Source organism: Scardinius erythrophthalmus (assembly GCF_964197995.2).
Source record: "Scardinius erythrophthalmus genome assembly, chromosome: 1".
NCBI classification, from domain to species: Eukaryota; Metazoa; Chordata; class Actinopteri; order Cypriniformes; family Leuciscidae; genus Scardinius; species Scardinius erythrophthalmus.
The window spans coordinates 31621236-31648960 of NC_138221.1; the positions used below are offsets into that span (position 1 = coordinate 31621236).

At 36.1% G+C, this 27725-nt stretch overlaps 1 protein-coding gene across 2 annotated transcripts in view; it reads left to right on the forward strand.

Moving 5' to 3' along the window:
* srl (sarcalumenin) overlaps positions 1-22266 on the forward strand; it is a 29367-nt gene extending 7101 nt beyond the window's left edge. Inside the window, exons 2-7 of one of the 2 annotated variants that reach the window (XM_081377947.1) lie at positions 7722-7817; positions 9207-9302; positions 14581-14616; positions 19135-19251; positions 19351-19584; positions 20743-22266. In XM_081377947.1, coding sequence (XP_081234073.1) covers positions 7722-7817; positions 9207-9302; positions 14581-14616; positions 19135-19251; positions 19351-19584; positions 20743-21554 — 1391 coding nt within the window. In that variant the 3' untranslated portion in view covers positions 21555-22266. The remainder of the gene's footprint in view (positions 1-7721; positions 7818-9206; positions 9303-14580; positions 14617-19134; positions 19252-19350; positions 19585-20742) is intronic. The other variant, XM_081377948.1, reaches the window with a different exon arrangement.
* Positions 22267-27725: the final 5459 nt, after the last annotated feature.

The following is a 27725-nucleotide window of genomic DNA, read 5'->3' on the forward strand; positions in this document are numbered from 1 at the left end:
TTCTGTCGTTGCTGCACAGACGAGCACTGAACACTATTTGACCAAAAAATGTCACAGCTGTCTTATAAAGACCTCAGAGAACTGTGTCAACTTGTGTAAAAGTTAAACATGACGGTACATGCAAATCGATGAGCGAATCAATGTAACTCAACAACAACTATAAAAGTATCCACTAACCATTCAGAAACGTCCAGGTCCATGTCTGAGATTTTTGATGAGGGACACTATTCGCGTGTTTTGTTATTGCCAGAGTTTCCGAAGCTCTGGTAAAGGATCGGCTCTCTTCTGAATGGAGGCGGTGGGAGCAGCAGCTCATTTGCATTTAAAGGGACACACACAAAAACGCCCCGTTTAAGCTCACACCCAAAAAGGGGCAAATTTGACAAGCTATAGGCCTAATAAATGATCTGGGGGATATTTTGAGCTGAAATTTCACAGACACATTTTAGGGACACCATAGATTTATATTACATCTTGTGAAAAGGGGCATAATATGACCTTTAACAGATTTGATGCTATGAGCTGTGTGGATATAAACTTTGCCCGCATGAAAATATTTTACACAGCCGCTAATGTCCTCCTCAGTACAAAGGCGGTCTTACAACTTCCTTAGGTGTCATGACCAGTAAGCTATATATTTTTTGACTGTATTTTACATTTCCTAACTGTACGTCATTAAATAATCTAATATTTAGATTATTTAATGATCTAATCTAATATTTAGGCCTATATGTAGCTGCAAGATTAATAGTTAAAAAATTGCGATCTCGTTCCTAAACGACAATGATACAAATCTGTGTTTGCGCTGATTCACAGTCTTTTCAACATCACAGCATGGTTATGTCTGTCACATATATTTAAATAATCACAAAAGTAACTGGGATGAAAGTTTATAGTTCTGATACACTGATGTCTACGGTAACAAATTAACAAGCAAACCGCCTTTTGAAAGTAACTTGACACTTTAAATAAATAAAGATTGTATCAATTACATTGTTAGGCCAGTAGGTGGCGACTAGTGACTGTAAAAATGTGTTTGTCGTTGAATCATTCATTCAAGAGATTCATTCAAAAATGCTGATTCATTCAGTAACTAATTTTGCTTCATTTCCTGTCTCCTGAGATTCTAATAATAACTTTTATATTTTTTATACTAAATTATATATATAAAGTAATTTATTGACTCACAGTTAGGAAATGTAAAGTATGTATTTATAAAGCTTGTAACTAGTTTTTACTGTAAAGTTTTGGCAACCACAAATATTTATTTATTATATTTATTTATTTTCATCGGGCATAAACAGTAATTCATACCATTTTCTTCAACATTTTATTATTCTGTTTTTTTTTTTTTTACTTTTTCTTTGTTTGCCATTTATCTATTTTTTTTCTTCTTTTTTTCATATATGAACAGATTTTTACCATGGCATATTATCTGTTTTCCCTTTGAAATGACTGTAATAACTGCATTTATCTGTAATAATCAGGCGCCCCTCCAGACACACATACACACACTGTTCACAGTTCATCCATTTAAACGGCACACCTCTTCACGAACCTTCCTCTGTTTTAGCGGCATGCTGAGCTCAACATTACAGGGCTGTATTTTTAGCAGCTTGCCTTGGCCAGCGTCGGCTGAGCACTTGTGTGCTTTAACTAGCACGTTGTGTCATCACAACAGGCCTGAGAGCACCATCTGTTCCTCACTCTTTTCCAGCTCTGGCTGAAGCATTGGCTGGGAAAACGTGTCAAGTGCTTAGCTGGAGAATCTGACCGCGGCGAGGCATTGTAAAGTCTACAAAAGCTGGAATATATATATATATAAAAGGTCATAAGAGAGCAGCTGTGGAAAATGTAAAATAACGTTGTTTTGTCTCTTGGAAAATTCATCTAATACCAGCTTCAAATAGTTGCTTTTACATTGTTTCTGGCTTCTGGTTTCTGGTCGGTCATTTATGTTTGTCAGCTTAGCCAAACTTATATATATATATATATATATATATATATATATATATATATATATATATATATATATATATATATATATATATATATATATATATATATATAATTAATACTTTTATTCGGCAAAGATGCATTGAATTGATCAGAAGTGAGAGTAAAGGCATTTATAATGTTACAAAAGATTTGTATGTCAAATAAATGCTGTTCTTTTGAACTTTCTATTCATCAAAGAATCCTGAAAAAAAAAAATCTTATTCTTTAAAAAATTAAAGAATATGAAGCAGCACAACAGTTTTTAACATTGATAATAATCAGAAATGTTTCTTGAGCATCAAATCATCATATTAGAATGATTTCTGAAGGATCATGTGACACTGAAGACTGGAGTAATGATGATGAAAATTCTGATAATATTTCACAATATTACTGTTTTTACTGTATTTTTGATCAAATAAATGCAGCCTTGGTTAGAAGAGACCTTCAAAATTTAAGAACTTTAAAAATGTGTATATATGTGTGTGTGTGTGCGCAGTATATACATACTTTTATAGTTATATTAATTTCTTTATTATATTCATTTTTTGCTCCTTACTTGAATATTGCAATTTAGTTCAATTCTATTCAAATTCGGTTATTTATATCAAACAGAGGTTTGACCAGCCTGAGATGAACTCTGGAGGTTTCTCCTGGTAAGATGTAAGCAGATGCCAGGTCATTCAGAAACCTGCTGCCCTCATCCACAGATGGTTTTTATATTTGCTGCAGGTTGATTAAGCATATATTACTTGGGCTGTCAGTTATTTCCGTCGAGAGCCAGAGAGGAAGGCTGATGCATGCCTAAGTCAGGTTCAAATAAGCAAATGAATGCCAGTGGACACCCGAGAACAAAATGAATACGCCGTTTATCTGTGCAGGCCAGTAGGGGGTTTGTGGGAAGGGATGACAGATAAGGTGGACGGCATGCAAACTGGACTTCTAGAGCTTTCCAGGCAAACTGCATAGTAACAAGTACTTGACATGAATCACATTAGTTTGTGCTAAAGATTATGGGAGTTTTTGCAAATAGCTAAAGTTAACAGGTCTGCTGTTTGGTGTCTTGCTTTAAAATTAACAATTAATCTGAATTTTGGTGATACACACCATTCTAAAGTTTGCGGTCTGTATGGATTTATTTTCTTCTTCTTCTGTTTTTAGAAGTCTGCTCATCAAGCCTGCAAATACAGTAAAACCAGTACAATTTTGAAATATTATTACCATTTCTAATACCTGTTTTCTATGTGAATATATAGTAAAATGTAATTGATTCCTGTGATCAAAGCTGAATTTTCATCATCATTACTCCAGTCTTCAGTGTCATGGTCCTTCAGAAATCATTCTAATATGATGATTTGCTGCTCAAAAAACATTTCTGATTATTATCAATGTTGAAAACAGTTGTGCTGCTTCATATTTTTGTGCAAACCTTTATTGTTCAGGATTCCTTGATAAATAGAAAGTTCAAATAACTGCATTTATTTGAAATATAAATATTTTGTAACATTAATCAATTTAATGCGTCCTTGCTGAATAGAAGTATTAATTTATTTTAAAAAAATCTTACTGACCCCAGACATTTAAAAGTGTATATTATTCTGTTTCCTTACACCTTCTATAATGAAAAACTTAGCATACAATATGACTGGAACCAATGTTTGTTCATAAGTATCTCCATAATTAACATTAAGAATGCATGTCTTTAGCCTATATGCACGCAGTCATTTAAAATACACTTTTGATATCAACTTAAACTCAACTTCTAAACATATAAGATAGGCTATATGATCAAATATGGTACTTCAAAAGATATCATAGTACATCATGTGTGGTAGGATTTTTACGTGCCACTAAATTGTGATGTGTCCTGTAGTAAACCTGTGCAGAAAACAGTGCGAGTACTGCGATACAGTGTGTGCTCTGGGGTTCATAAGGGCAACTGGCCACTGCTGGTTATTTTTAGGATGAGGGGTCTGTTATCGGTCTTATCAACAGATAATCCAACCATTTGGTAGCCATGTGTCCATCACTGAAGCTCCACTTGTTATGAAACCAGGGAATCCCCCATATACACCAACTCCTCCTGTTATGAAACCAAGGCTACGCTTGACCATTTATTTTTTGGTCTGAAACTCTCAAATAAGACTGATCTAAGTCAAACGATGCGTCTGGATTTTACATACATTTAGCGACCATTTAAGAAAAGTACGTTCTATATAGTATAAATAGTAATAGTGTGTAGTTTTGAATGTAATTTAGACGTACTACATTCGCCATGTTGTCATTATGTGACCTACCAGTGTCAGTTACAAATCCTCTCACGTGGCCTCATGGGATGGTAAAGTATGGCAAATGGTGCGTTCAAGTCATCTCGTATAGATCGTATTTACGAGTTGAACACACTTGAACGCCACCACAATGTCGTAAATACCAGTGGGGAGCTCGGGATTTTCTCTAAGCTCCGATCTGTACGAGTTGGGGGCATGTCAGTGATTAACATGGCGGAATACACAATACGTAAAGGTATAGCTGTGATATTGTCAGGCTTTTCTATTTACAGCGCAGTTAGCTAATCGCCAACACAGAATATGATAGTATTATAATATAACAATGCAACATGTAATGATGTGTTGGCAGTGGCTTCATAAATTAATTAAAAACATAAAAATACAAAGTATACCTGATGCACATTTCTTTGTTCTTCATTTTCTAGAACAAGAGTTTAAGAACCTTACTGTATTTTTGTGTAATTAATTAAGAGAAAGTACTTCGCCATTTTGCTCCGACGAAAGTGACTTGAACGCACATGCCGTTATAAGCACGACTTCCCACCTCGTACGTACGAACTTCCCAGGAGGACTTGAACGCACCATAACGTACATCGTACATGACATCGTATGCCCGAGAGGTGCTGTGAGTTCGAAAACGCGCCCACGTTATTTTCGAACGCGGAAGTAAATATGGGTCCAATTTCCGGTTTTTGTGCGGCACTTCCGTTTCCTCGCTTCCCTGGGCTAACTAACGATATCGGTCGCGAAGGATTATGCAGAGTTGACAGAAAAATGTTACACATGCCGTAGCAGATGAATACGACAAAGAACTAAAGCCCCGCCTCACCCAGTTCGGGTACCGGACCTGGTTGAAACACTAGTCATGCATCTAGCTGGCAGTTCCAAAACTTCGCCGGCGCCTTCAGCCCCGCCCTAAACACGGTCGAACCAACGCTGGACTAATATATCGATGGAGGTATTTTGTCATGTCAAATGTATTAATAATGCCATCTGAATGCAACCAAAGCACAGGATAGCAATAAGTAGGCTAGATGGCTATTGTAAATCATACAAAATAAATGCCATGATCACTAGATTGGATACAGGGGTTACTTTGATTTTGTTTCTCCTTGGAGTTTTTATTGGGATTCAGCCAATGAGAAGTGCCGTAAACCTGAATCATCAGTGTATCAAAAATGTATTACGATTTCCTCAAGAATATGAAGCAGCACAACTGTTTTCAACATCGATGATAATAAGAAATGTTTCTTGAGCAGCAAATCACTGTTTGATTTTCTATTCAGATTTGTTGCTCTAAAATAAGACTGATCAATGACTAAGCCAATGACTTTTACATTGTTACAAAAAAAATACATTGCTGTTACAAATGCTGTTCTTCTGTTCTTTCTATTCATCAAAAAATCGTTAAAAATGTATGTTTCCACAAAAAAATGAATCAGCACAACTGTTTTCAACATTGATAAGTTTCTTGAGCAGCAAATCATCGTTTAATTTCATACTCAGGTTTGATACTCTAAAATAAGACTGATCAAAGCCAAACTGTCAAAACCAAATTGAAATGTATTGTTAAACAGGAAATGTAATGGATGTTGTTGTGTTCCCCTCACCTCCTTCCTCCGAAAGAGTCGTGCTGCTAATATGAGAGGAACTTGTAATGAATGGCAACGCTGGTAAATATAAATGTGGAGACATGGTGTCTTCCCATTAGACTCCATTTATGTCTTCGCTCCTGATAACAGCAGCCTGGCAGGAACACCCTGAGGCATTGTGGGTAAATATCTATGAACAAGAGGGAAGATTGTAGCATGAATATCAATATTGTGACATTAATAGTACAGCAATGCCCTGATGAGAAGTGTGCGAGACGAACGCTGACAGCAAATAACCGCTACGATAATGAAAGCATATTCATTAACACAGGCAGCTATTGCTGTTGCCTGTGTTAACTTGTGTTATGGATATTAATGAAAGCTCTGATTACGTGGTTTATTGAGATTGTGTGGTGCTATTTGCTTATGATTCTTTTTGTCTGAAGGACAATATGTTTACATTACAACGATGTACTAAAAATTGAAAAGTTGCGGGGTTTTTTCACATACAGACAACGTTGTCAAAATGATCCCGTTCGCATGGATCCGTGAACACGGCTGAAATGCTGTATTCTGCTGCCAGGCCAGTAGGTGGCGATATCACTTTGTAAAGAAACACTACGCGCCTGAACACGTAATACACATGATGTCACCGTTTTCACAAATTCGCGTTTTTGTAGTTTAACGGTATCGGTTTCAAAAACTTGCACTTTGAAACCCGTTTTCAAAAGTTTGTGTTTCCAGGCCCCCAAAACGCTGTTGTCGTGTAAACGAACGGCCAAAAAAAGGAATAAACGGCGCATAAAAAGTTTTCCGTTTTTAGTTGGAAAAGGTGTTGTGTAAATGGCCCCTAAAATGGGTGAAAAGTTTTCAACGGCAAATGTGTAAATAAATTTGTTTTTGAAACTGTAAATGAGAGCCATGACCAAGTAGTTTTATTTAGCAAATAAATTAGTGCATTTATGGTTATATTTATTCTAAGACTAATTACTTTAATTCATCAATGAATCCTTAAAGAAAAAAGTATTTAGCAGCACAACTGTTTTCAACATTAAAAATAAATGTTTATAAATGTTTTTTGAGCACCAAATCATTTTATATTCAGATTTGAAACTCTGAAATAAGTCTGATCAAAGTCAAAGGCAAAAAATAAAATAATTTCAAATAAATGTTGTTCTTTTGAACATTCTATTCATCAAAGAATCCTAAAAACGTATCAATTTCCAAAGCAGCACAACTGTTTCTAATGTTAATAATAATAAGAAATGTTTCTTCAGGACCAAATCATTGTTTGATTTTATATTCAGATTTGATACTCTAAAATAAATTTGATGTTACAAAAAATTAATTCTGTTTGTTTGAACATTCTATTCATCAAAGAATCCTGAAGAAAAAAAAAGTCACTGTTTCCACAAAAATAATTGAAATCATTGCTTTTACAATCTGAGGCAGCAATCACACTCTCATGGTCAAATTAACTTTTTACAAGGTGTTTTAAAGTCTGTAAAATTCTTTGTAAATCCAGCGGTACAGCCATCAGCTCACAAATAACAAATAGCTTGTCGATGCACCTTGGCTAAGATTAAAGAACGGTTTTATCACAGGACACTAATCGCAGAGACCTCAGGAAGATCTGCTGCAGTATATTATGCTCCGGTGTGGCTCGCCGGGAAAGATTTCCTCAGGCTTCAAATCAAGTTTTAACGTGTGTGTGTGTGTGTGTGTGTGTGTGTGTGTGTGTGTGTGTGTGTGTGTGTGTGTGTGTGTGTGTGTGTGTGTGTGTGTGTGTGTGTGTGTGTGTGTGTGTGTGTGTGTGTGTGTGTGTGTGTGTGTTTCTCTGCAGAGGAGGAAGCCGTTCTGGAATCCATCCTGAGAGACAGATCTCACATTGAGGAAACTCTGAGGCTCGCAACAGATGATAAAGCAGGAGATTATGCTGGTGAGGACATGATACACACATAAACACATCGTTTTATTTCAGTTTACAGGCTTTCACAATATGTTGGCAGATGAATGTTGTCTTTAACATTGGGTTGAGCAACATTTCACACTAGCCTGCTGAAAAGAAAACAGCTTAACCACCTGGTTTAAACCAAGAGTTTTCAAACTTTTCAATGCCAAGGACACGGAAATATGAGGATCTGCTTGCGAAACTCCCATTCCTAAAAAAAGAAAATGCCAGCTAAATTTATACTGTAGAAGAAAAATATTAAGAGTGACATTATAAAGAAAACATATAAGCTGATTCTGAAGCTATTTTTAAAATCGTATTTCTACCCGTAATTATTAGTATTAATTAGTAATGTTAGTGTCTAAACCTGAGAAGAAACTTTTTCAATTCAATTCAGATTTATTTGTGTAGCACTTTTCACAATAAATACGATTTCTGTGAGTAAATATAAAACTGGAATGTTATCAAATTGGTAATGTGCTATTTTTTTTTATTAATAAACAAAAATGCATTAATATTAATATAAAAGTAACATCATAAGTTAATGATAACATTTATAAATGAATAGAATTTCCCTTTTTTTTTGGACCTCCACAACAAAAATGTTTTTATTATTGGAAATAATGCTGAAATACAAAATATATAAATAAATATTAGTCGAAAAACTTAAAAAATTAGAAATGTTACCTTGGTAAAGTACTCAAAAATAATAATAAAATAAAGCATATATATATTGTATATATATACATTTAAAAAGATGACAATCACATAACAAAGAAAAGTTCATGAAAATTAAGACTAAAACTGAAAATAAAACTGTATTCAAAATATGAATAAATATGCTATAAATAATACTAAAATAACACTGCCTGGCATAGTTTGTAAACTGCTGGTTTAGTTTTGAAAACTAAAACTACAATACCGATGCTGTTTGAGGAGGCGACTTTTAAGTAACAATCAGATATTATAATTTGTTTTTACAATCTCACCGGCATTTATCTGCCACAAAACAATAACCCTGCTAAAATGAAAGAGAAGACAGCTACCTCATGAGCAGCTTGTAGGTTAGGAAGCATGAAAACTTGTTGAGTCATTGCTGCTTGTGAATTGAACTTGTCATAAACGAGTGCAACAATGGATTATTTAGTCCACGTGTCATATCAACTACCAGGAGAAAGTAGTTATCTAACTCAGCGGATCCGTTCCAAACTCAAGTACTACCTCAGAAAGGCACGTAGATGTTTCTAGGTTTGTTTACATTGCCGTCTCCTCTCATTTCCTCCTTTATCCACAACACCATCTGCAGTCTTTCCTCTCTCTTGAGCTGGACGTCGTACTCAGCTTTCGCTCTGTTTATTCTGTGTTTTCATCCTTCAGCTGCACTGCAGAGGCTGAGAAAGATCTACCACAGCTCCATCAGGCCCATGGAGCAGGCCTACAAGTACAATGAGCTGAGACAGCATGAGATCTCAGGTACCACCGCTCTCCTGTCTGTCTGCGTGTTTTTGTATTTGTATTGTATTTGAGTTGCATATAAAATCTCCATCCATTTGGATTACACAGTTTTAACATAAACATACATAAATTAAAACAGATTTATTTCTTAATCATGCTTGAGCCACATCTTTGGACGTACAAAGATGGCACACTCATATTACTAATGAACAGTGTTGGGGAAAGTTACTTTTAAAGTCCTCCTGTAGTCAATCATTTTATCCTTTAAAACTCATCTTTGATCATAAAATTACATATTTAAAAGTTTTTTTTTCCTTGAAAAAAATGTCTTCATGTCTTAAAATAGCTTGAATGTAACTCTACAGCCTCGACTCATTTAGTATACGCGGTTCTATGAATATGCAAATGAGCCCCGCCTCCACTCACTCACTCCAGCTCAGAGATCCACTCGTTGACGATCACACGTTGATCTGATTGGTTAAAAGGTAGTTTGTGACGTCAGAAACACCAGCGATTTCAAACCGTGTTTTTGAGACTGTCTTTGATTCACTGCAGTTTTAAAGAGAAAATACTCAGCAATGGTGTTGACTTATGAATTTGCACATGGTTTGTCTTAAAGCATATTAAAAACACCACATAAACTACTTTAAAAACTTGATTTTCACCACAGGGGGATTTTAAAAGTAATGCATTACATTATTGCGTTACTCCATTAAAAAAATGACTAATTCTGTTATGTTAATTCTGGGCTTGCTTGTTTGTTTTTAATAACAAAAAAAGTTATATTTTTGACAAATGTAAAGGCATTTTCACACCAAAAAGAAACAAATAATAAGCCTCATGCTAAAGGAAATGCAAACCAACGCTGTAGAGGTCAATAAATTGGAAAACAAAGTAAAACTTGTGTTACTAAGTTGAAAAAGTAACTCGGATATTTTCTTGTAAAATTAAAAGTAATGCCTTACTTTACTTGTTACTTGAAAAAGTAATCTTTGATTGAACTTTGAACTTCTTGACTTTTAGCAGTATTTTATAACGTCAGACTATAAAAATATGGCAATGTGGTAAAATATCCAGAATAATGAGTGACAAGATGTAGACGTTTAGATTTAATATTTTTATTTAATTTTCCCTGACTAAATTAGGCCCTTTTTAGACCTTAAATTTAGCTTAATATTAAGTGTCAGAGTAATTTATTTATTTATTTGTTAATTTATTTTATTATTATTTGTATTTATTTTTTATTTATTTATTTTTTACTATTTATTTAAAAAAAAAAATATTGCATAAAATATTTCCATTTATTTGGATTACGCAGTTTTAACAAACAAACTAATGAACGTAAATTTAAAAAATAAATCACAGCATAGTTTATTATTAACTATTTGCTTATATTTGGTTAAAATATGGCTACCTGCGGAACAAGCAATACTCCATTAGTAAAAATGTATGCAATTGAAAGAAATTGGATTTATTGATGATATGATAAATATATAAACCTTTATTTATGTTTATTATGAATATCACAGAAATCGATGTGTTTCTTACCCATTTCATTTATGTATGATTATGTATCATTAATCACATTCAATTTAAAAATTTGTTTATGATAAAACTGTGTGATCCAAATGGATGAACATTTTATATACAATTCAGATACATACATTTATACCATGGTCTGGGTGAATACTCGATTCTGATTGGCTGCAGGGTGTCCATTAATACCTGATAATGGACACCTCGTCGGGCATTAACCCTTACGTAATGTACATTTATATACATTAGCACTATATAAATGTTGATTGGTTCTTCATCGCCATTATATCATTCTCCATCATCCAAACCAAACCACTGAGCATTCATCATCATATTCATAAGGAAGAACCCAGGGGTTGCAAATATGAATGTCTTTAACTGCTGATGCGATAATTGATCAGTAGCTTTGAATTACCAGTCCTAAACTCACCACCAGGGGCGCTACTTGCGTTCCTGGCCCTGTAATTGTCGCTTGCAGTTACTGTATATTTAAACATAATTTCCCTGTGATCAGCAAATGTGGTTCTTTCATATAAGTATTTCATTTCACTCACAAAGCTCCAGATACATCAGAGCTGGTCAATAAAATACCACTATGAACATAAGCTCCAATACGCTGTATTATTCAGGCCAGGCCAGTAGATGACGATGTCACTTTGTAAAGAAACACAACGTGCTACACATTGTTGCACTTTACACGGAGACGATAAAGTGACGTTAACGCGACACCATTTCCAACTAAAAACGTACAACTTTTTATGCGTTTTGGCCGTTCATTTACACAACAACAGCGTTTTGGGGGCCTGAAACTGCAAACTTTTGAAAACAGGTTTCAAAGGGCAAGTTTTTGAACAGATACCGTTATCGCTATCGTAAAACTACAAAAAAAGCACAAGCTGACATTGTGGGTCGTTTTGACAACATTTTCGCCTGTATGCAAAAAAAAAAAAAAAAGCAAAGGAAAAACTTTTCTGTTTTTTAGTACATTGTCATGTAGCCTTGAACTTTTGAAAACGTTTCCAAAGGTTTGTATTTTCAGGCCCCCGTTGTCGTGTAAAAACAGTTTTCTGGTTTTAGTTGAAAACAGTGTCGTGTAAACCTTGGTTAACAACAATGACCCTGCGCTGGACACGAGGCGTTGCCGTATCTGAGTATCGTGGCGTCTTTGAGCCGACACACGTGTGGTTCGTCATTCCACAGCTGTAGAGCTGGTGCACATCCAGACGCGGTCGAGGGGGGCCGGAGACACTGGAAGAAGGAAAGAGAGAGAGAGAGAGAGAGAGAGAGAGAGAGAGAGAGAGAGAGTTAAAATAGAAAACACAAGGCTTTCTTATTACTGCTTGAGGAACGAAGGCTCCATCTGAAAGCAATCATGAGTTTCTCAACAGTCCTGGCTTTATATAAGACCTTCATGTGCTCGAGTCCTCACAAGTCTGTACAAATGTCTCATGAAATACACATGAAATATCCACTGTGCAGTTTTCTCTGTTTCTAATTATTTATACAGCGATAGCTTATAAAGAGGAGGCTCTGCAGGCATAAATAGTTTTTGGATGATTGAACTTTTGACTTGTTGACTTTCAGCAGTCTTTTAGAACTTCAAACTTTAAAAATATGCCAATATGTGCTGAATAATAAGTGACAATATTTATAGACATTTAGATTTTAAATGTATAATTTTCACCAAATAAATTAGGCCGTTTTTAGACCGTTAATTTTGGATTTTGCTTAGTATTACTATTAATTTTCTGAGCATTTTTTTTATTATTAAAAAAAAAAATTTACAATAAACATCTTTTATGTTGTTGGTAGTGATTACATTAAAACAAATCCAACAGTGACATATTCATAATTTTCCTATGTATGCACATGTAATAAATGTATGAATTATGCATAATTCATACATTTATTACATGTGCATACATAGGAAAGTTATTAAACATTTAAAGGCTAAAGACACAATACAAAAACATTACTGTGAAGTTTCATTTTGTTAATAGGAAACAAAAACTTTTAGTCTATTGACCTGAAGATACACTAAAAGTAGTTTGAGATTGAAATGGAAGAGTTCAGATCAACAGCGTCCAGTTCTGATTGTAAAGTTTGGGTGGGTGGGTCGTGTCCTCCGTCTGAAGGGTGCCGAGTGAGTGTCCTGCTAACCCCCGACTGAACACTGGGATCCAGCTTGCCCCCTTGTGGTTCAGCATGGTATTTAACCCACACACTCACCACAATAATGCAAGACTGACTCTTACACTTGTGAGGAAGGAGAAACAAGCTATCCAAATATCATCTGCGGGTCAGCGTGATCAAAGACTGCTGGTGGGGATCAAAGAGAGATAAAGCATCACATCACATGAACACTAGTGCAATAGGGGTACAACCTACATTCTGTCATGCAGGAGGATTCTGGGTACAATCATGTTGTTGTTTCCCACCCAAAAATTTGACAACGCAACAGTAAATGACTGTGGTAATTGCAAAAAAATTAAGAAATCATATATTTGGATCATTTAGGCTTTTAGAGATTGCACTGTTATAAATAATACATTAGGAACGTGTTTATTTATTTATTTTTACAGACAGAAATCTTGCAGTTTTACTTGAATTTATATTTTACGTTGATTTATCTTGTAAAAAACAAAAATAATTGGGTCAAATCTTCTGCAGAAACTATGCAGGCCACATATCCACAAAATCAAAATCCTGCACACCACAAAATCAAACAAATAAAACTTATATTTTTCATAAAGAAAATTTAGCCTATATTTAGAACAATTCCGTTTTTTTGTTTTTTTTGCTTTTTTGCTTTGTGACATTATTCTATGATGAATAATTGTCATTACTGTTATGCAAAAAACTACTGTAAAACAGTAATAAAAATATTACTTTTCACAAATAAATGCTGCCTTGTATAAATACTTTTCCTTTCCAATAAAATCTTAGTATATATTATTATTGTATATATTATTGTATATTGTATATATATATATATATATATATATATATATATATATATATATATATATATATATATATATATATATATATATATATTATTAATGTAATTTGTCACATAATTTTTATTTTTGCACTACAATAATAAAGGCAAAATATTACTTTTTACATGTAATTTTAGGGTGAAATATGAACTCAACATGTTCTTGACAGGTTTCTTGATTATATATATATATATATATATATATACCATTTTAATACTATTAGTATAATCTAATCATTTTGTATTTTTTTCATAAATGTTTTTATTTACCTACTTTATTTAACTTGTGTACTTAATTTTATTCGTTCATTTATATGATTCACCCATTTATATATTATATTTTATATAGATTTTGTCTTGTACACACAATGTAATAAAATATTTATTTATTTTAGAAAGGTTTTGTGAAATTCACCAATTTATATATATATATATATCTTGTTCTACACAAAAATAAAATATAATATTCATTCATACATTCAAAAGAATAGAATTTGTGTTCAGTAGCAGGACGGTCTCTTCTAGAGATCATTGTATCTGGACGAGCATCAAACCTCACCCACACAAATCTCAGCTCATCACATGCTTCACAAGGAAAAGTGTCTCTCTCTGTCCTCCTCCTTAACCTCTTTCTGTGACCCCTTCACACCCTCTCTCTTTCTATTTCTCCTCGTCCTCTGCCTGCACTTTTCCTCACACTTGTCATTTTCATCCCTGTCTCTTCCTGTCCTCCCCCCGACATCACCCGTCACTAAACAGCGTATCCTGGACGCACACTGGGGGACTCTGCCACAGGTGGGTAACGGGGCACTTCACTGCATGGCACCGCCTGCATCGTCTCTGATCATCTGCCCAATTACCAGCAGCTCTCAATCAGCACTAATTACTGAGTCCACATTCAGCCACTGTTCACAGCACACTTTCATAGAGCTTTTTTTTTTCTTTATGAGAATATAAATTAGTCTTTCAAATCATCCAAAGGCACATGCCAAAAGTTCAACCAGCAGATTTGGGTGAAAGTCTATAGATTTGGTTCAGCTATTTTTCTTCATCCGACTAATCAAACTGTCTAACTGAATTAATTCTGAACACTAATCGAAGTCTTTGTCCATGAGGATTTTATGAGAATAATTTTATCATCCTTATTCCTGTTATCAAAATATAGCGACGTGGGTTGCACAAGTTTTTATTTTATAACATCGTTCTGTGGATTGGTGTGTGAAAGAAACTGTGTTTGAGAAATGAATCTTGATGTATCTGTTACAGATGTACAAAAGTTTGGTGTCAGTAAGACAATTTTTTGAAAGAAATTATTTTATTCAGCAAGGGCATATTAAATTGATTAAAAAAAGTGACAGTAAAGACTTACAAAAGATTATTTAGATCTATTTAAAATAAATGCTGTTCTTTTGAAATCCCTATTCATCATAAAATCCTGAAAAATTGCACAAAAACCTTGTTTTCAACATTGATAATCAGAAATGTTTCTTGAGCATCAAATCATCATATCAGAATGATTTCTGAAGGATCATGTGACACTGAAGACTGGAGTAATGATGCTGAAAATTCAGCTTTGATCACAAGAATACATTACATTTTAACATAATATATTACAATAGAAAACAGTTATTTTAAATTGTACTAATATTTCACAATATTACTGTTCTTACTGTAAAATAAATGCAGCCTTAGAAAGCAGAAGAGACTTCCTTCAAAAACATTAAAACATCTTACTGACCTCAAAACTTTTGAACAGTGGAGATGGCTGCGTCTGAAATCACAATTTCTTGAGTATAGGTACTTATTTTGAATAAGTAATTACTTCACGAGCGCTACATATGAGTGTGTGTAATATGAATGTAATCCGGACGTACTACATTCGTCATGTTGTCATTATCATGTGACCTACGGGTCAGTTGCGTCGCTTCACTGCCATTCACAAATCCTCTCCCGTGGCCTCATAGGACAGTAAAGTGTCCATCGCATGCAAACTTCAGAATCCCATCGGAAGTAGTAGGTCATCCGGGTACTTTTCCCTACTCTTTTATGTTTACTTTGAATTCTGACGCTTCTTTTGTCACATACTGTTTTTCACCTACTATATGGTAGGGAAGCATGTGATTTCGGATGCAGCCAATGTCTGACGCTATTAAAAATGAGCCAGTGATGTTTAATGTTGTATTGTTGCGTGGGTATGAATCATCAGACAAAACACTGAAATTATACAAATTACTGGGCAGAAATGCCACAAAACAGGTTGTGCAAATTAGACAAGCCCTAAAGACAGTACACAGCCTACTGAACAGCCTGTACTTCTGAAATTGCATCAGATTAAATATATAGCATCTACTCTGACTAAAGTTATCATATCAGTGTTGGCTGACTACAACAAAGATCACTGTAAAAAAGTGAGCAGTTGACTTAAGTAAAAAAACAAAATTTTGTAAACCTGTTGCCTTAAGATAGTATATAAACTTTATGTTAAGTAATGTGGAATTGTCAAGTTCACATAACTTATTTTATATTAAGGCAACGGGTTTACAAAATTTTAGGTAGGCTAAGTGAACTGAACACTTTTTCAGTAATCCTACACTCTTAAAATTAAAAGTTCTTTAAGAGTTTTTTGCAGCCATTCCATAGAAGAACCTTTTTTGGTTCCCCAGAGAACCTTTCGGTGATCAGTTCTAAAAAGAACCAATTTTTCTTAGTGTGAAGAACATTTTAACAAGCCTTTTGAGCTTTATGGATGTTAAAGGTTAACCGATTCCAATAAAGAGTCTTTATTTTTAAGATTGTGGAGCGTGAAGGTTTGATGCTGGCTCTCAGGATTTGTTTAGTATGACTGGACTCAAACTCACAGCTTCTGTGCCGCTCGCGGAGCTCCTCGACCTCTACACTGTGTAGTGCTGAGGGGCCTTGAGTGATTGTGTTTGCACTGTTCTGGAGCACTTCAGAGAAATGACATGTTCTGCAGTTAATCAAGATGAAATTAGTTTCTCTTCCCAAAGAACTCTCATTCTGTCCTCACTAAAAGCGGCCTTCATTCCTTCATCTGAGCTCATTCTTTAGACATTTTCTAATGAAAACAGATGGGGAAAAAAGTTCCTGAGCATCAAATTCAGCTCAGATTTCATTCATTTGAGCATGTTTATATTTGTTTGATTATACATACTGGATTTATAATGCTGACAGTGACATTTCATTTTACAGATCACATTTGAGGTTAATTTCCTATTGATTTTATTAAATATTTTGTTAAGAACTATTAAAGTTGCTGATCACAAAAACACATGTTCTGTATCCTATTTAAATGTTCATTTTCTTTTGCATATTTAAACTGATTTGCATAATTCGAGCATTTAAATAGGTGAAGTCATAAACAAATGCTTTTGTGTATTTTTCATCAAAAATGAAACTGCACTCACATGCAAGTTTTAAATGACTTGATTAAGCAGCACAACTGTTTTCAACATTAATAATAATCAGAAATGTTTCTTGAGCAGCAAATCATCATATTAGAATGATTTCTGAACACTGCAAAAAATGCTTTTCTTACTTAGTATTTTTGTGTTGTTTCCAGTCCAAAAATCAAAAAATTCTTAAATCAAGAAGCATTTACTAGAGAAGTAAAACTACATAAGAAATTATATTTTGTTTTCAGATAAACAGAAAGTATATTAAGTGATTTTTGCTTAAAACAAGCTAAATTATCTGCCAGTGCAGTAAGAAAAATAATCTTGTTTTAAGATTATGTTTTTATTAAGTTTTTTTGAATTAAGTTTTTTTTTCTTACTGCACTGGCAGATAATTTAGCTTGTTTTAAGCAAAAATTACTTAAGTTACTTACTGTTTATCTGAAAACAAAAAATAATTTCTTATGTAGTTTTACTTCTCTAGTAAATGCTTCTTGATTTAAGAATTTTTAGATTTTTGGACTGGAAACAACACAAAAATACTAAGTAAGAACAGCATTTTTTGCAGTGAAGGATCATGTGACACTGACGACTGGAGTAATGATGATGAAAATTCAGGAATAAATTACATTTTTAAATATATTACAATAGAAAACAGTCATTTAACAAATAAATGCAGCCGAAGAAATATTTTGAAGAAACTTTCAAAAATATTAACAAATCTTATTGAACCCAAACTTTTGAATGGTAGTGTAAAAACATTAGACTTAAGTCAGATGGCATGTTTAATTTGATGCTAATGAAAATGAGCCAGTGAGGGAGAGAAGTACAATCTGTCTAATGTGTTATTGACTGAAGATGGAAGGAGCAACTGTGATTATCTTAGAGATTCAAGTTCATTATATTATATAAGTTAATTCATTTTAAAGCGTTCTAGATAACTAGTAGGAAGGTTTTTGATTAAAGGTACAGGGTTCAACAAAAACACTCCCACATAAAGGTTTGGCATGGGTTTAGAGAATGCCACATGCATCCACACAACAATGTAAAGACTTATTTTGGGTCCTTAATGATTTTGATTCACTTGCACTGAACAATGCTGCATGGCGCATTCATCAGTCTTAACGCTTGCTGTTTCTGCTGCACACAATAAACAATTTCCAGGAATGTGCACCCAAGTGTGATGGTACTTTAATTTCTGAGGTCTAAAGTCAAAGAGAAATATCCAAATAAACAAAAACCCAATTACCAAGGGTTTTGGTAGGAATTTTAAAGGGATAAAAGAACCTTTAAAGGGATAGTTCACCCAAAAATGAAGTTTTCTCAAGTTGTTCCAGACTTGTATGAATTTCTTTCTTCTGCTGAACACAAAAAGAAGATATTTTTTGGATAGAAATTCATACAGATTTGGAACAACATGAGGGTGAGTAAATGATGACAACATTTTCATTTTTGGGAGAACTTTCCCTTTAGGAATCAGGAACGAGCACCAGTAAAGAAACCCTCACAAAATGATGGAGACAAAGTTTTCAATAATGACTAATTAATAATTTCATAGGTAAATTTGCTATACACTCTTAAGAAATAAATGTTCCAAAAGTGGGGTTTCACAGCGATACTGTAGAAAAAGCATTTTGTTTCCCAAACGATCCGTTCAGTAAAATCTAAAGAAACTTTTTCCACTATTAAGAACCTTTTGTGCAATGGAAAGATTCCATAGAAGGTTCTTCATGGAATCATCAACGCCAATAAATAACCTTTATTTTTAAGAGTGTATGCATATTATGATTTATTTTTGCGTTCATTCGTGATTTGAATTGTGATTCTTGCTCTTGGTCTCATTTTCTTTCTTTTTTTTTATACAAAACTCCATTATTCTCCAACTCTCTTTCTCAAACAGATGGAGAAATCACCTCCAAACCCATGGTGCTGTTCCTTGGACCCTGGAGTGTGGGCAAGTCCTCCATGATCAACTATCTGTTGGGTCTTCTGGACACCCCGTACCAGCTTTATACAGGTAAGCTGCCGTCTGTGTTGCTTGTCAAGTGGTTTTCATTGGTTTACTGTTTGATTACAAATTTACATCATCGACTCACATCTTCTTGTGTTGTTCCAGGTGCTGAACCCACTACCTCAGAGTTTACCGTCATCATGCACGGCGAAAAGATCCGCACCGTGGAGGGCATCGTCATGGCTGCCGACAGCTCTCGCTCCTTCTCCCCGCTGGAGAAGTTTGGCCAGAACTTTTTGGAGAAGCTGGTTGGCATCGAGATGCCCCACAAGCTCCTAGAAAGGGTCACCTTCGTGGACACACCGGGAATCATCGAGAACCGCAAGCAGCAGGAGAGAGGTACGAGTCTTCTCCAGCACCTCCACTGATTCCTGTTATTTCAGGGTCCCTGCAGGTCCTAAACTCAAATGTAAGGTCATCAAAATTCTTACATATATTAATTAAATGGTATAAGAAAGGTCTTAATTAACATGTCTTAAATTTGGGGATGGGAAAAACGGGAATCGCGATACGACTTAATGTGATCATTAAACTTTAAAAGGCTTTGATTTAATTCAATACATGTGAGCGTTGTAAGTTTCAAGTTCTACATCAATGTACATTGCACATATATGCTAAGCGATTGCTATAATTTACTGTTAATGAATCATGATGGTGTTTATATTGTAATATGCTGTAGGTGGTTGTAAGAGTGCTTAAACATAGACATTTTATATTCAAAATAAGTCCTGGTGTATTTCAAGCTTGTTTATCCACCTTATTTTACAAAGCGGAAGTAAGCTATTTTCTGTGAACGTGCCAGACAAAGAACATTATTTAACACATTCAGTGTATAGATCTGACTATTTTTGGCACAATAACCTCTTCAATGTCTTTCTTTAAACATTATTATGATGTGAACAAAATCTAATGTCGCTCGACCTCTAATTCCTACGGAGCCCCTAAAGGGAAAAAAAATGAGATGGGAGAAAAAAAAATTATTCGGCAATGCTTTTGCCTTCTCTCGTAAATGTTTTGCGTTACTCCGAGAATCTTTGCGTTCCCTCGCAAAGAACACAAACGATTTAGCGAGGGAAAGCAAAGGTTTTGAGAGAGAACGCAAAACATTTGCAAAAAAATGCAAAGTTTCTCAGGGAACGCAATCAATCACGCATCATTTGCGAGAGAAAGCAAAAGCATTGACTTATTACTTCGCCTCCAATCTCATTTTTTTCCTGGCACCATGTCCCCTTAGGGGCTCCGTAAATTTGTATGTATTGATATATCAGTATATGTATAAAAATAGAAATTAAACACATCTAGAGTATTTTAAACTCGCATTTTCTCTGTTTGCCTGATAAGCAGTATTAAGTCCTTGTTTTTTTTTTTTTTTTTTTTTTTACAGGTCTTAAAAACCTGTACAAATTTAGTTTTTAAAAACCCTATAGATACCCAGAATTTAGCATTTTAATTTATGATTCGTAATTAACTTTTCAAAATTTCTTCCCTCACTTCAAGGTTACCCATTCAACGACGTGTGCCAGTGGTTTATTGATCGCGCAGACCTCATTTTCGTGGTTTTCGATCCCACCAAGCTAGACGTTGGTCTCGAATTGGAGATGCTCTTCCGGCAGCTGAAAGGTCGGGAGTCCCAGATCCGTATCATCCTCAATAAGGCCGACAGCTTGGTGACCCAGGACCTCATGCGTGTCTACGGCGCTCTGTTCTGGAGTCTGGCGCCCCTCATTAACGTGACCGAACCCCCGCGTGTCTACGTCAGCTCTTTCTGGCCCTACGACTACGCCCCGGACACCAGCCGCGAGCTCTTCAAACGCGAGGAAGTATCCTTGCTGGAAGACCTGAACCAGGTGATCGAGAACCGTCTGGAGAACAAAATCGCCTTCATCCGCCAGCACGGCATCCGCGTTCGCATTCACGCTCTCCTGGTGGACCGCTATGTGCAGACCTTCAAGGAAAAGATGAGCTTCTTCAGCGATCCCGAGCTGGTCTTCAAAGAGATCGTGGACGATCCTGACAAGTTCTACATTTTCAAGTCCATCCTGGCCAAAACCAATGTCAGCAAGTTCGACCTGCCCAACCGAGACGCTTACCGCGACTTCTTCGGGATCAACTCGGTGAGCAGCTTCAAGCAGCTGTCCGCCCAGTGCTCCTACATGGGCGGTTGCCTGTTGGAGAAAATCGAGCGTGCCATCACCAACGAACTGCCCGCCCTGCTCGGCAGCATCAACTCCGGCAAGAACCCGACCCTGTCCTCCTGTGAGGCCACCGGCTGTGGGGAAAAGCCCAAGAACCGCTACCGGCGAAACTGAGAGAAGAAAACCAGGCGGGAGGGAGACCGAGGAGGAGGACAAGAGAAGGAAAGGAGGGACGTGGAGCGAACAAACCGTGGAGGAGCAGTGGAGCTAATCCTGTTCCTGCCACGGGTCCGTTTCGAGTAAATGGAGACGGATCTCACAGGACTTTTTTTTTTTTGCGTAAAGAGGTTGTGTGTGGGGGCGTTTGAGGGCAGGGGACTCTGGGATTGGGTGGAGGGGAGGGTCTTGTGAAGTCTTGAGGCGGAGATTCTTGTGAATGTGAGGAGAGCGCGCCAAAATAGCTCTCCTCTCTTTCCGCACTACTTTTATAAACTGTCTGCAGTTTTGGAGGGAAAATGTGTACTCATGAAAAAAAAAATGGCTGACACACTTAAAAAATGTAAAAAATAGCAAAAATAAAATAACCTGAGACTGAAAATGGGTATCAGCTGCCTTGAATGTGAACCACAAAGCAACAGTGATGCAACAAGAAAATTGATGAATATACAGTCAGTTCCCTGGTCGTGCATTTTTCCAGTGTCTTTTGGGTTGATTTGTTCACCTTTATAGGTTAGTGACTATGGATGATTACTTCTCTCTCCTGAGATATTGATAAGCTAATAGCATTTTTACATTGCATGTTATGAGACAGAGGGGTTTGGTTTCTCTCACATTTCCACTTATCCACTTTGTATACCACAATAAAAAACAATCTATTTCCACAACAGCCAGGTCTTATGTAATGGTTGGGGTTTTGTGTGGAAATATTCACATTGATCTAGATATCTAGATAGACATTACCTCAGAAAGCTGCATTTTTATAGGCTCTAAGCTTAAGTTATGATGTATGGTAGTCATCAGTGCAAACCGTGCAGTTCTGGGAGAGACAAAACTGCAATAAAGTGTTATTAACTGAGCTGTTTGGTTTTTGGGAGTTGTTGGGTCATCATTCTGATCTCTTAAAGACCCGTCTATTCACTGTTAAATATCAAGGTCACTTTTTGTTTCCACCTCCAAAAATAGACACGAGATGAATCCTGGTGTCACTGTCAGAGATTTTAACCGCATGTAAGTGTTGAAAGATGCTTGGCTGTATCCTTAGTGTTTTCTGAGACAGCTGGGAGATCATGGGGGGTCATCATAAATGCAGCAAGCTCACAAAATATGCAGAGTTGAGTGCAGTGCAGTCCCTGAGCATCATGTTATTCTGACAGCAGGTGGTTTGTTTCAGAAGGGGCAAAATAAGTGATGTTTACAAGTCTAAACCTAAAGGTGTGGTCATGTTACATCAAGCAATTTATGAAGCACTGCACACACAGAAGTCACTTTTAAAGCAGGTTTCTGTTGGTCAGGCAAATTCGCGTGACAAATTTGAACACGAGCGAAATCTACGAAGTTCCACTCACACAAAATTCCTGATTGAAATGACTGTAATTCGCCCGCGAAATGTCTCAGACACATTACAGCTCGCAAAACTTCCTGAACCGTTTGTGCAACACTCACAGCAAGTGAAATCAGTTTCTTGGAATCTTGCTACACTCTCAAGTATCTTAAAACTATTCAATAGAAATTAAAGTCTTTTCAACACTTCTAATTAGCCGCGAGTGAGTCTCCATATGTTGAAGTTGCAGTAGTCGTCCACTAGAGTGAGCACATAATGTGAAGAAAATGCTATTGCATCATATTGACGTGAGGACGAAAAAGCACAAAACAACAGAAACTGAACTGAACATGTCATGAAGTGAATAAAACCTGAAACATTATGATCTATTATGATAACAGTAGCAGTTTATGTTCACATAAACACACTCAACAGCTGAAAATGAACGAGCTGAGAAGAGATTTGACATTTTGATTGAAACCTCAACCATGCAGTGGAGAGATTTTATAATTATGGGATCAAGTTAACATAAAAATATAAACTCTATTTATAACATTTCTGGTATTTTTTTCCACCAAATTTGATAACCATTTTGGTCAAGTGGTCAGTGTTTAGCTAGCATTGTTAGCATGGTAGAAAGCTGCCATTTCTATAATGCTAACGGATAGCTTTCTCCATTATTGACCTCATTGATTTGTAAAGGTGAAGAAAGTAATGTTAAAACCAACAGCCTATCCAAATAGCTATTGAGGCATTGTTTTTTGTTGTTTCTATGCATCCTTTCTAGAATAAATTACTGACAAATGAACAGTAATTCATTGTAATGTAAGTTTAATGAAGGAGACTAATATGGCACTAATGGCAAAAACAACAGCTTTGTATGTCTATTCCTGTAAACAGAATGGCACTGTGGGTTTGATTCCCAGAGAATGCATTAACTGATCAAATCTATACTTTGAATACCATGTAATTCACTTTGGATAAAAGCGTCTACCAAATGCATAAATTATAAAGATTTGAAAAAGAAGTACTTTTTACACAATCCAGCAATCTAGCACATGTAGCTGGTTATGGGTTTATAGAAAATTGGGTTGCTGATGCCTTTCATGTTGATTTTAATGAACTGATTGTAATCAAGATTTCCTCATTGTACGCCTGTATCTATGTTATTCTGTGTTTAACTCATTGAATAGAAGACGTAACAGCTCATTTTGCTGCACTGCTCGAGGAACAAATGTGCAATCTGGCCGTCGCATTCAATAACAGAATGAAGCCAGTGTCCCGTCGCCAAACATTATTAATCTTAATGAGTTAATAATGGGGTCTGTGCGCCTGTGTGAGGACACAGTCCAGTGATCACATATTTCAAAACAGACTGTGCTATATTCCCCCCAGAGCGAAGGAAGCCCCCACAACATTAGGGGACGCTCTTAAAGCGTGTGAAGTCACACTCACACATACACACATTTCAGATCGTAGACTGAAGTTTGCCTTGCGCTCAGATGTGATTGGAGAAGAGGTCTGGAAGCTGCATTGCAGCAGCTCGGGGTCGGTCGTGACTCCAGCTCAAAGGGAGGTGTGCAAGTGCACTGTAACGGGGGACTGGGTAACATGTTCAAGGGAATGGTGTTTCTCAAGGCTGTTTCTCTAGATTTCAATCATTGTAAATGAATCTCATAACGGAAAGATAGAAACAGATGTTTTATTGGGGGAATCTCATATTTCACCCCAAAACAATCTATTTATATTTTGGTAAATTAAATTTATTTTTAAAACCATTATTTGTTTTGCACTCTGACACTAATTTTATCAATGCAATTTTTTTTTTAAATCAATATAAAGGCAGCACAACAAATATCAAATACATGATATTTAAGATATCTATATAAGATATGAAGACTTCAGATGCATAAAACTCTTAAGTCCGTCTGACATTTTTCTTTTAAATGTGCATTTTTATGTTTTTAAGTGATATTTTCGAAAAATGAGGCATTTCAATAACTGACTAGCAGTCTTTTCATTGCCATTAAAGTGAATTACTGAACCTAAACATAGGAGCCAAATAAAAAATAGAAAAAATAAAAATGTCATATGGACTTTTTTGCATCTGAAGTCTTCATATATTGCATTACAGTTATAAGAATATGATATATATATATATATTTTTTTTGTCTATTGAGGAAGAAATGTATTTAATTGTCATGAAAATACTGATCCAACATGGTCCACTTTAATAATGGTCCTAAATTATGGTCCTTCATTTTCTTCAAGGAAAATATCAGTTAATTTTTCACTGTTGATTTTGGGATGAAATATAACCTGGACATGTTCTTAAGAGGTTTGTGTGGATTGGAATCTTAAGAATTCCATGACATTCTTTAATTTTCCAAAGATGTTTTTCCCCCCAGAGAATAATTTACACTACTAAGAAGGATCAGTGTACTTCTGTGAGAAACCTGCCCAACCCGGTCTGCGCTAGGGACACACACAGCTGCAGTTCTCCAGGGAATTCCTTTGAAACAGTCTTCCGAAGGTTTTTACGCATCTTAGCCACACGCTGGCTTCCAAAACAACATAATCACTTTGATTCAGCCACAGCCACTGCTGTGCCGTGTGAGGACAACACGGAAACCGAGCAAAGAGACTATATTAATTAAAACATGCAGATTAAAGACTTATGGTTTATTTTGGGAATAATTTCATAAACTGGGATCAACGTTTAATTACAAAATTGGTGGATTTGGTGATTATTACAGAAAACATTGTGGAAAATGTTTAATAAACCCCTTGGCGCAAGCAGAGCTGACCTGAAATCAATCAATCTGTCTGTCTGTCTGTCTGTCTATCTATCTATCTGTCTGTCTATCTATCGGTCTATCGGTCTGTCTGTCTGTCTGTCTATCTATCGGTCTATCGGTCTGTCTGTCTGTCTGTCTGTCTATCTATCTATCTATCTATCTATCTATCTATCTATCTATCTGTCTATCTGTCTATCTGTCTGTCTGTCTGTCTGTCTGTCTATCTATCTATATATCTGTCTGTCTGTCTGTCTGTCTGTCAATCTTATCTATCTGTCTGTTTGTCTGTCTGTCTGTCTGTCTGTCTGTCAATCTGTCTATCTGTCTGTCTGTCTGTCTGTCTGTCTGTCTGTCTGTCTATCAAATAAACAATAAAAAGCAACACACAGACATATAAGATAAGATTTAACGTGTTTATATCTAGAAGTGTCAACGGTAAATTGGTCTGGATGATTTCATATTGCTCTCAATATGACAGCTGTGTCCCCCCTTTCCTGCATTACACATCAAATTGATTGGAACCCCCCACCCCCTTTTCTTTTGACAGCTCTCGGTGACGCGCTCGGACGCGAACACTGCGGTTTGAGAACAGCCCACCTCCATATGAATGCGTGCTCGCCTCCCTTCTGTTGTTCTCAGTCCGGAGCGTGCACGCACACGCACGCGTTTATCCCCACCTCTAAATGTATTTCCAGCGTCTGTTGGATTTGCACAGACACCGCTTCGGATTGCGAATACAGATGGAGATCTTCCTGATGTCTGATGGCCACCGGCGCACCCGAGCCGCGCGAGAGCACACAAGTCAACTATGATACGCGCGAGACACTGGCATGTGTCAGGACTGCCAAGCTGAGCTCTGATGGGGAAAATAGAGGAACCGGCTGAAAAAGAGATTTGTTTGGATATCACAGGAAAAGCTGCCCGTGGAAATGAGTCCTGAAGAGAAACCAAAGAAGCACTTTAGCACTGCGAGTCTTTGGAGAGAGAGAAGTGCAGACTTTCTGCCTCTGTGAAATAAATGGAAACTTAACTGAATTCTGACCAACAAGGTGAATTCATTCTTCATTTGAAGCTCTGAAGTTTTACATGCACTGATATAAATGGCTTAAGATGATTTCAAGCAGCCTAACCTGAAATAAAATCGAAGTGTTTTGAGACTAAAGGAATATACTGGACATTTAGTAATTTATGCACCTTGAATTATACGTTTTTGTGGCGTTAATCCATATGTGCAATCTTCATGATTTTTAATCCCGTTAATTCGGAATAGAAGCGCCCGCAAGATCCGGACTGGGAACTCAGGAAAGGTCGGTGCTACAGGCAAGGAAAGAGAAACTAGATGATTTTTTTCAAATGTGTTTTATGTTTTTGACAGCAGTGACGCTTTTGTGCCCTTTATGTCCGCTTGACATGACGCGGAGTCCCCAATGGACACGTATTCTGAATCTAAAGAACAAAAGAGGGGGGAAGGCTTATCTTTAGGAAACCGGTTTATTTTTCTTGCGTAGTGAATGATGCTGAAACAAATCATGTTTTTTTTTTTTTAGTTTGGACACATGGGCTGATCTGAGATAGGCTACTCCTCTCCTTCTTGCAGTTTGACTTTTTGAATGTTTGTGTATTTCATCAAGGGTGTTTGGACTTTATAATGCATGAACTGTGGTGGATATGAGAAATGCCATGACTTACTAAAAGCATGCATGCTGACAGTCCTTTAAATGGCTCATTTATTGTGAAAATTGTGCATGTGGCATCAGAATGGAGTTAAGAAGTTCCCCAAGGAGTCAAAGCAAACAGTGCTTGACTTAAGCCTTCGTTTTTGTGGTGTTATTATGTAACTTTGATTAACTAGTGGAAGAAAATTTTGATTCACTTGTAGTAAGTTGAACGATTCCATGCATTTTGGATAAACCTCTCTAAACCCATGTGCGTCAAGAAGGACAGAAAAAAAGAGGAATGCGCTATTGACGTCATGAGGTGAAATAACCAAACTTAAAATCCTGGAAC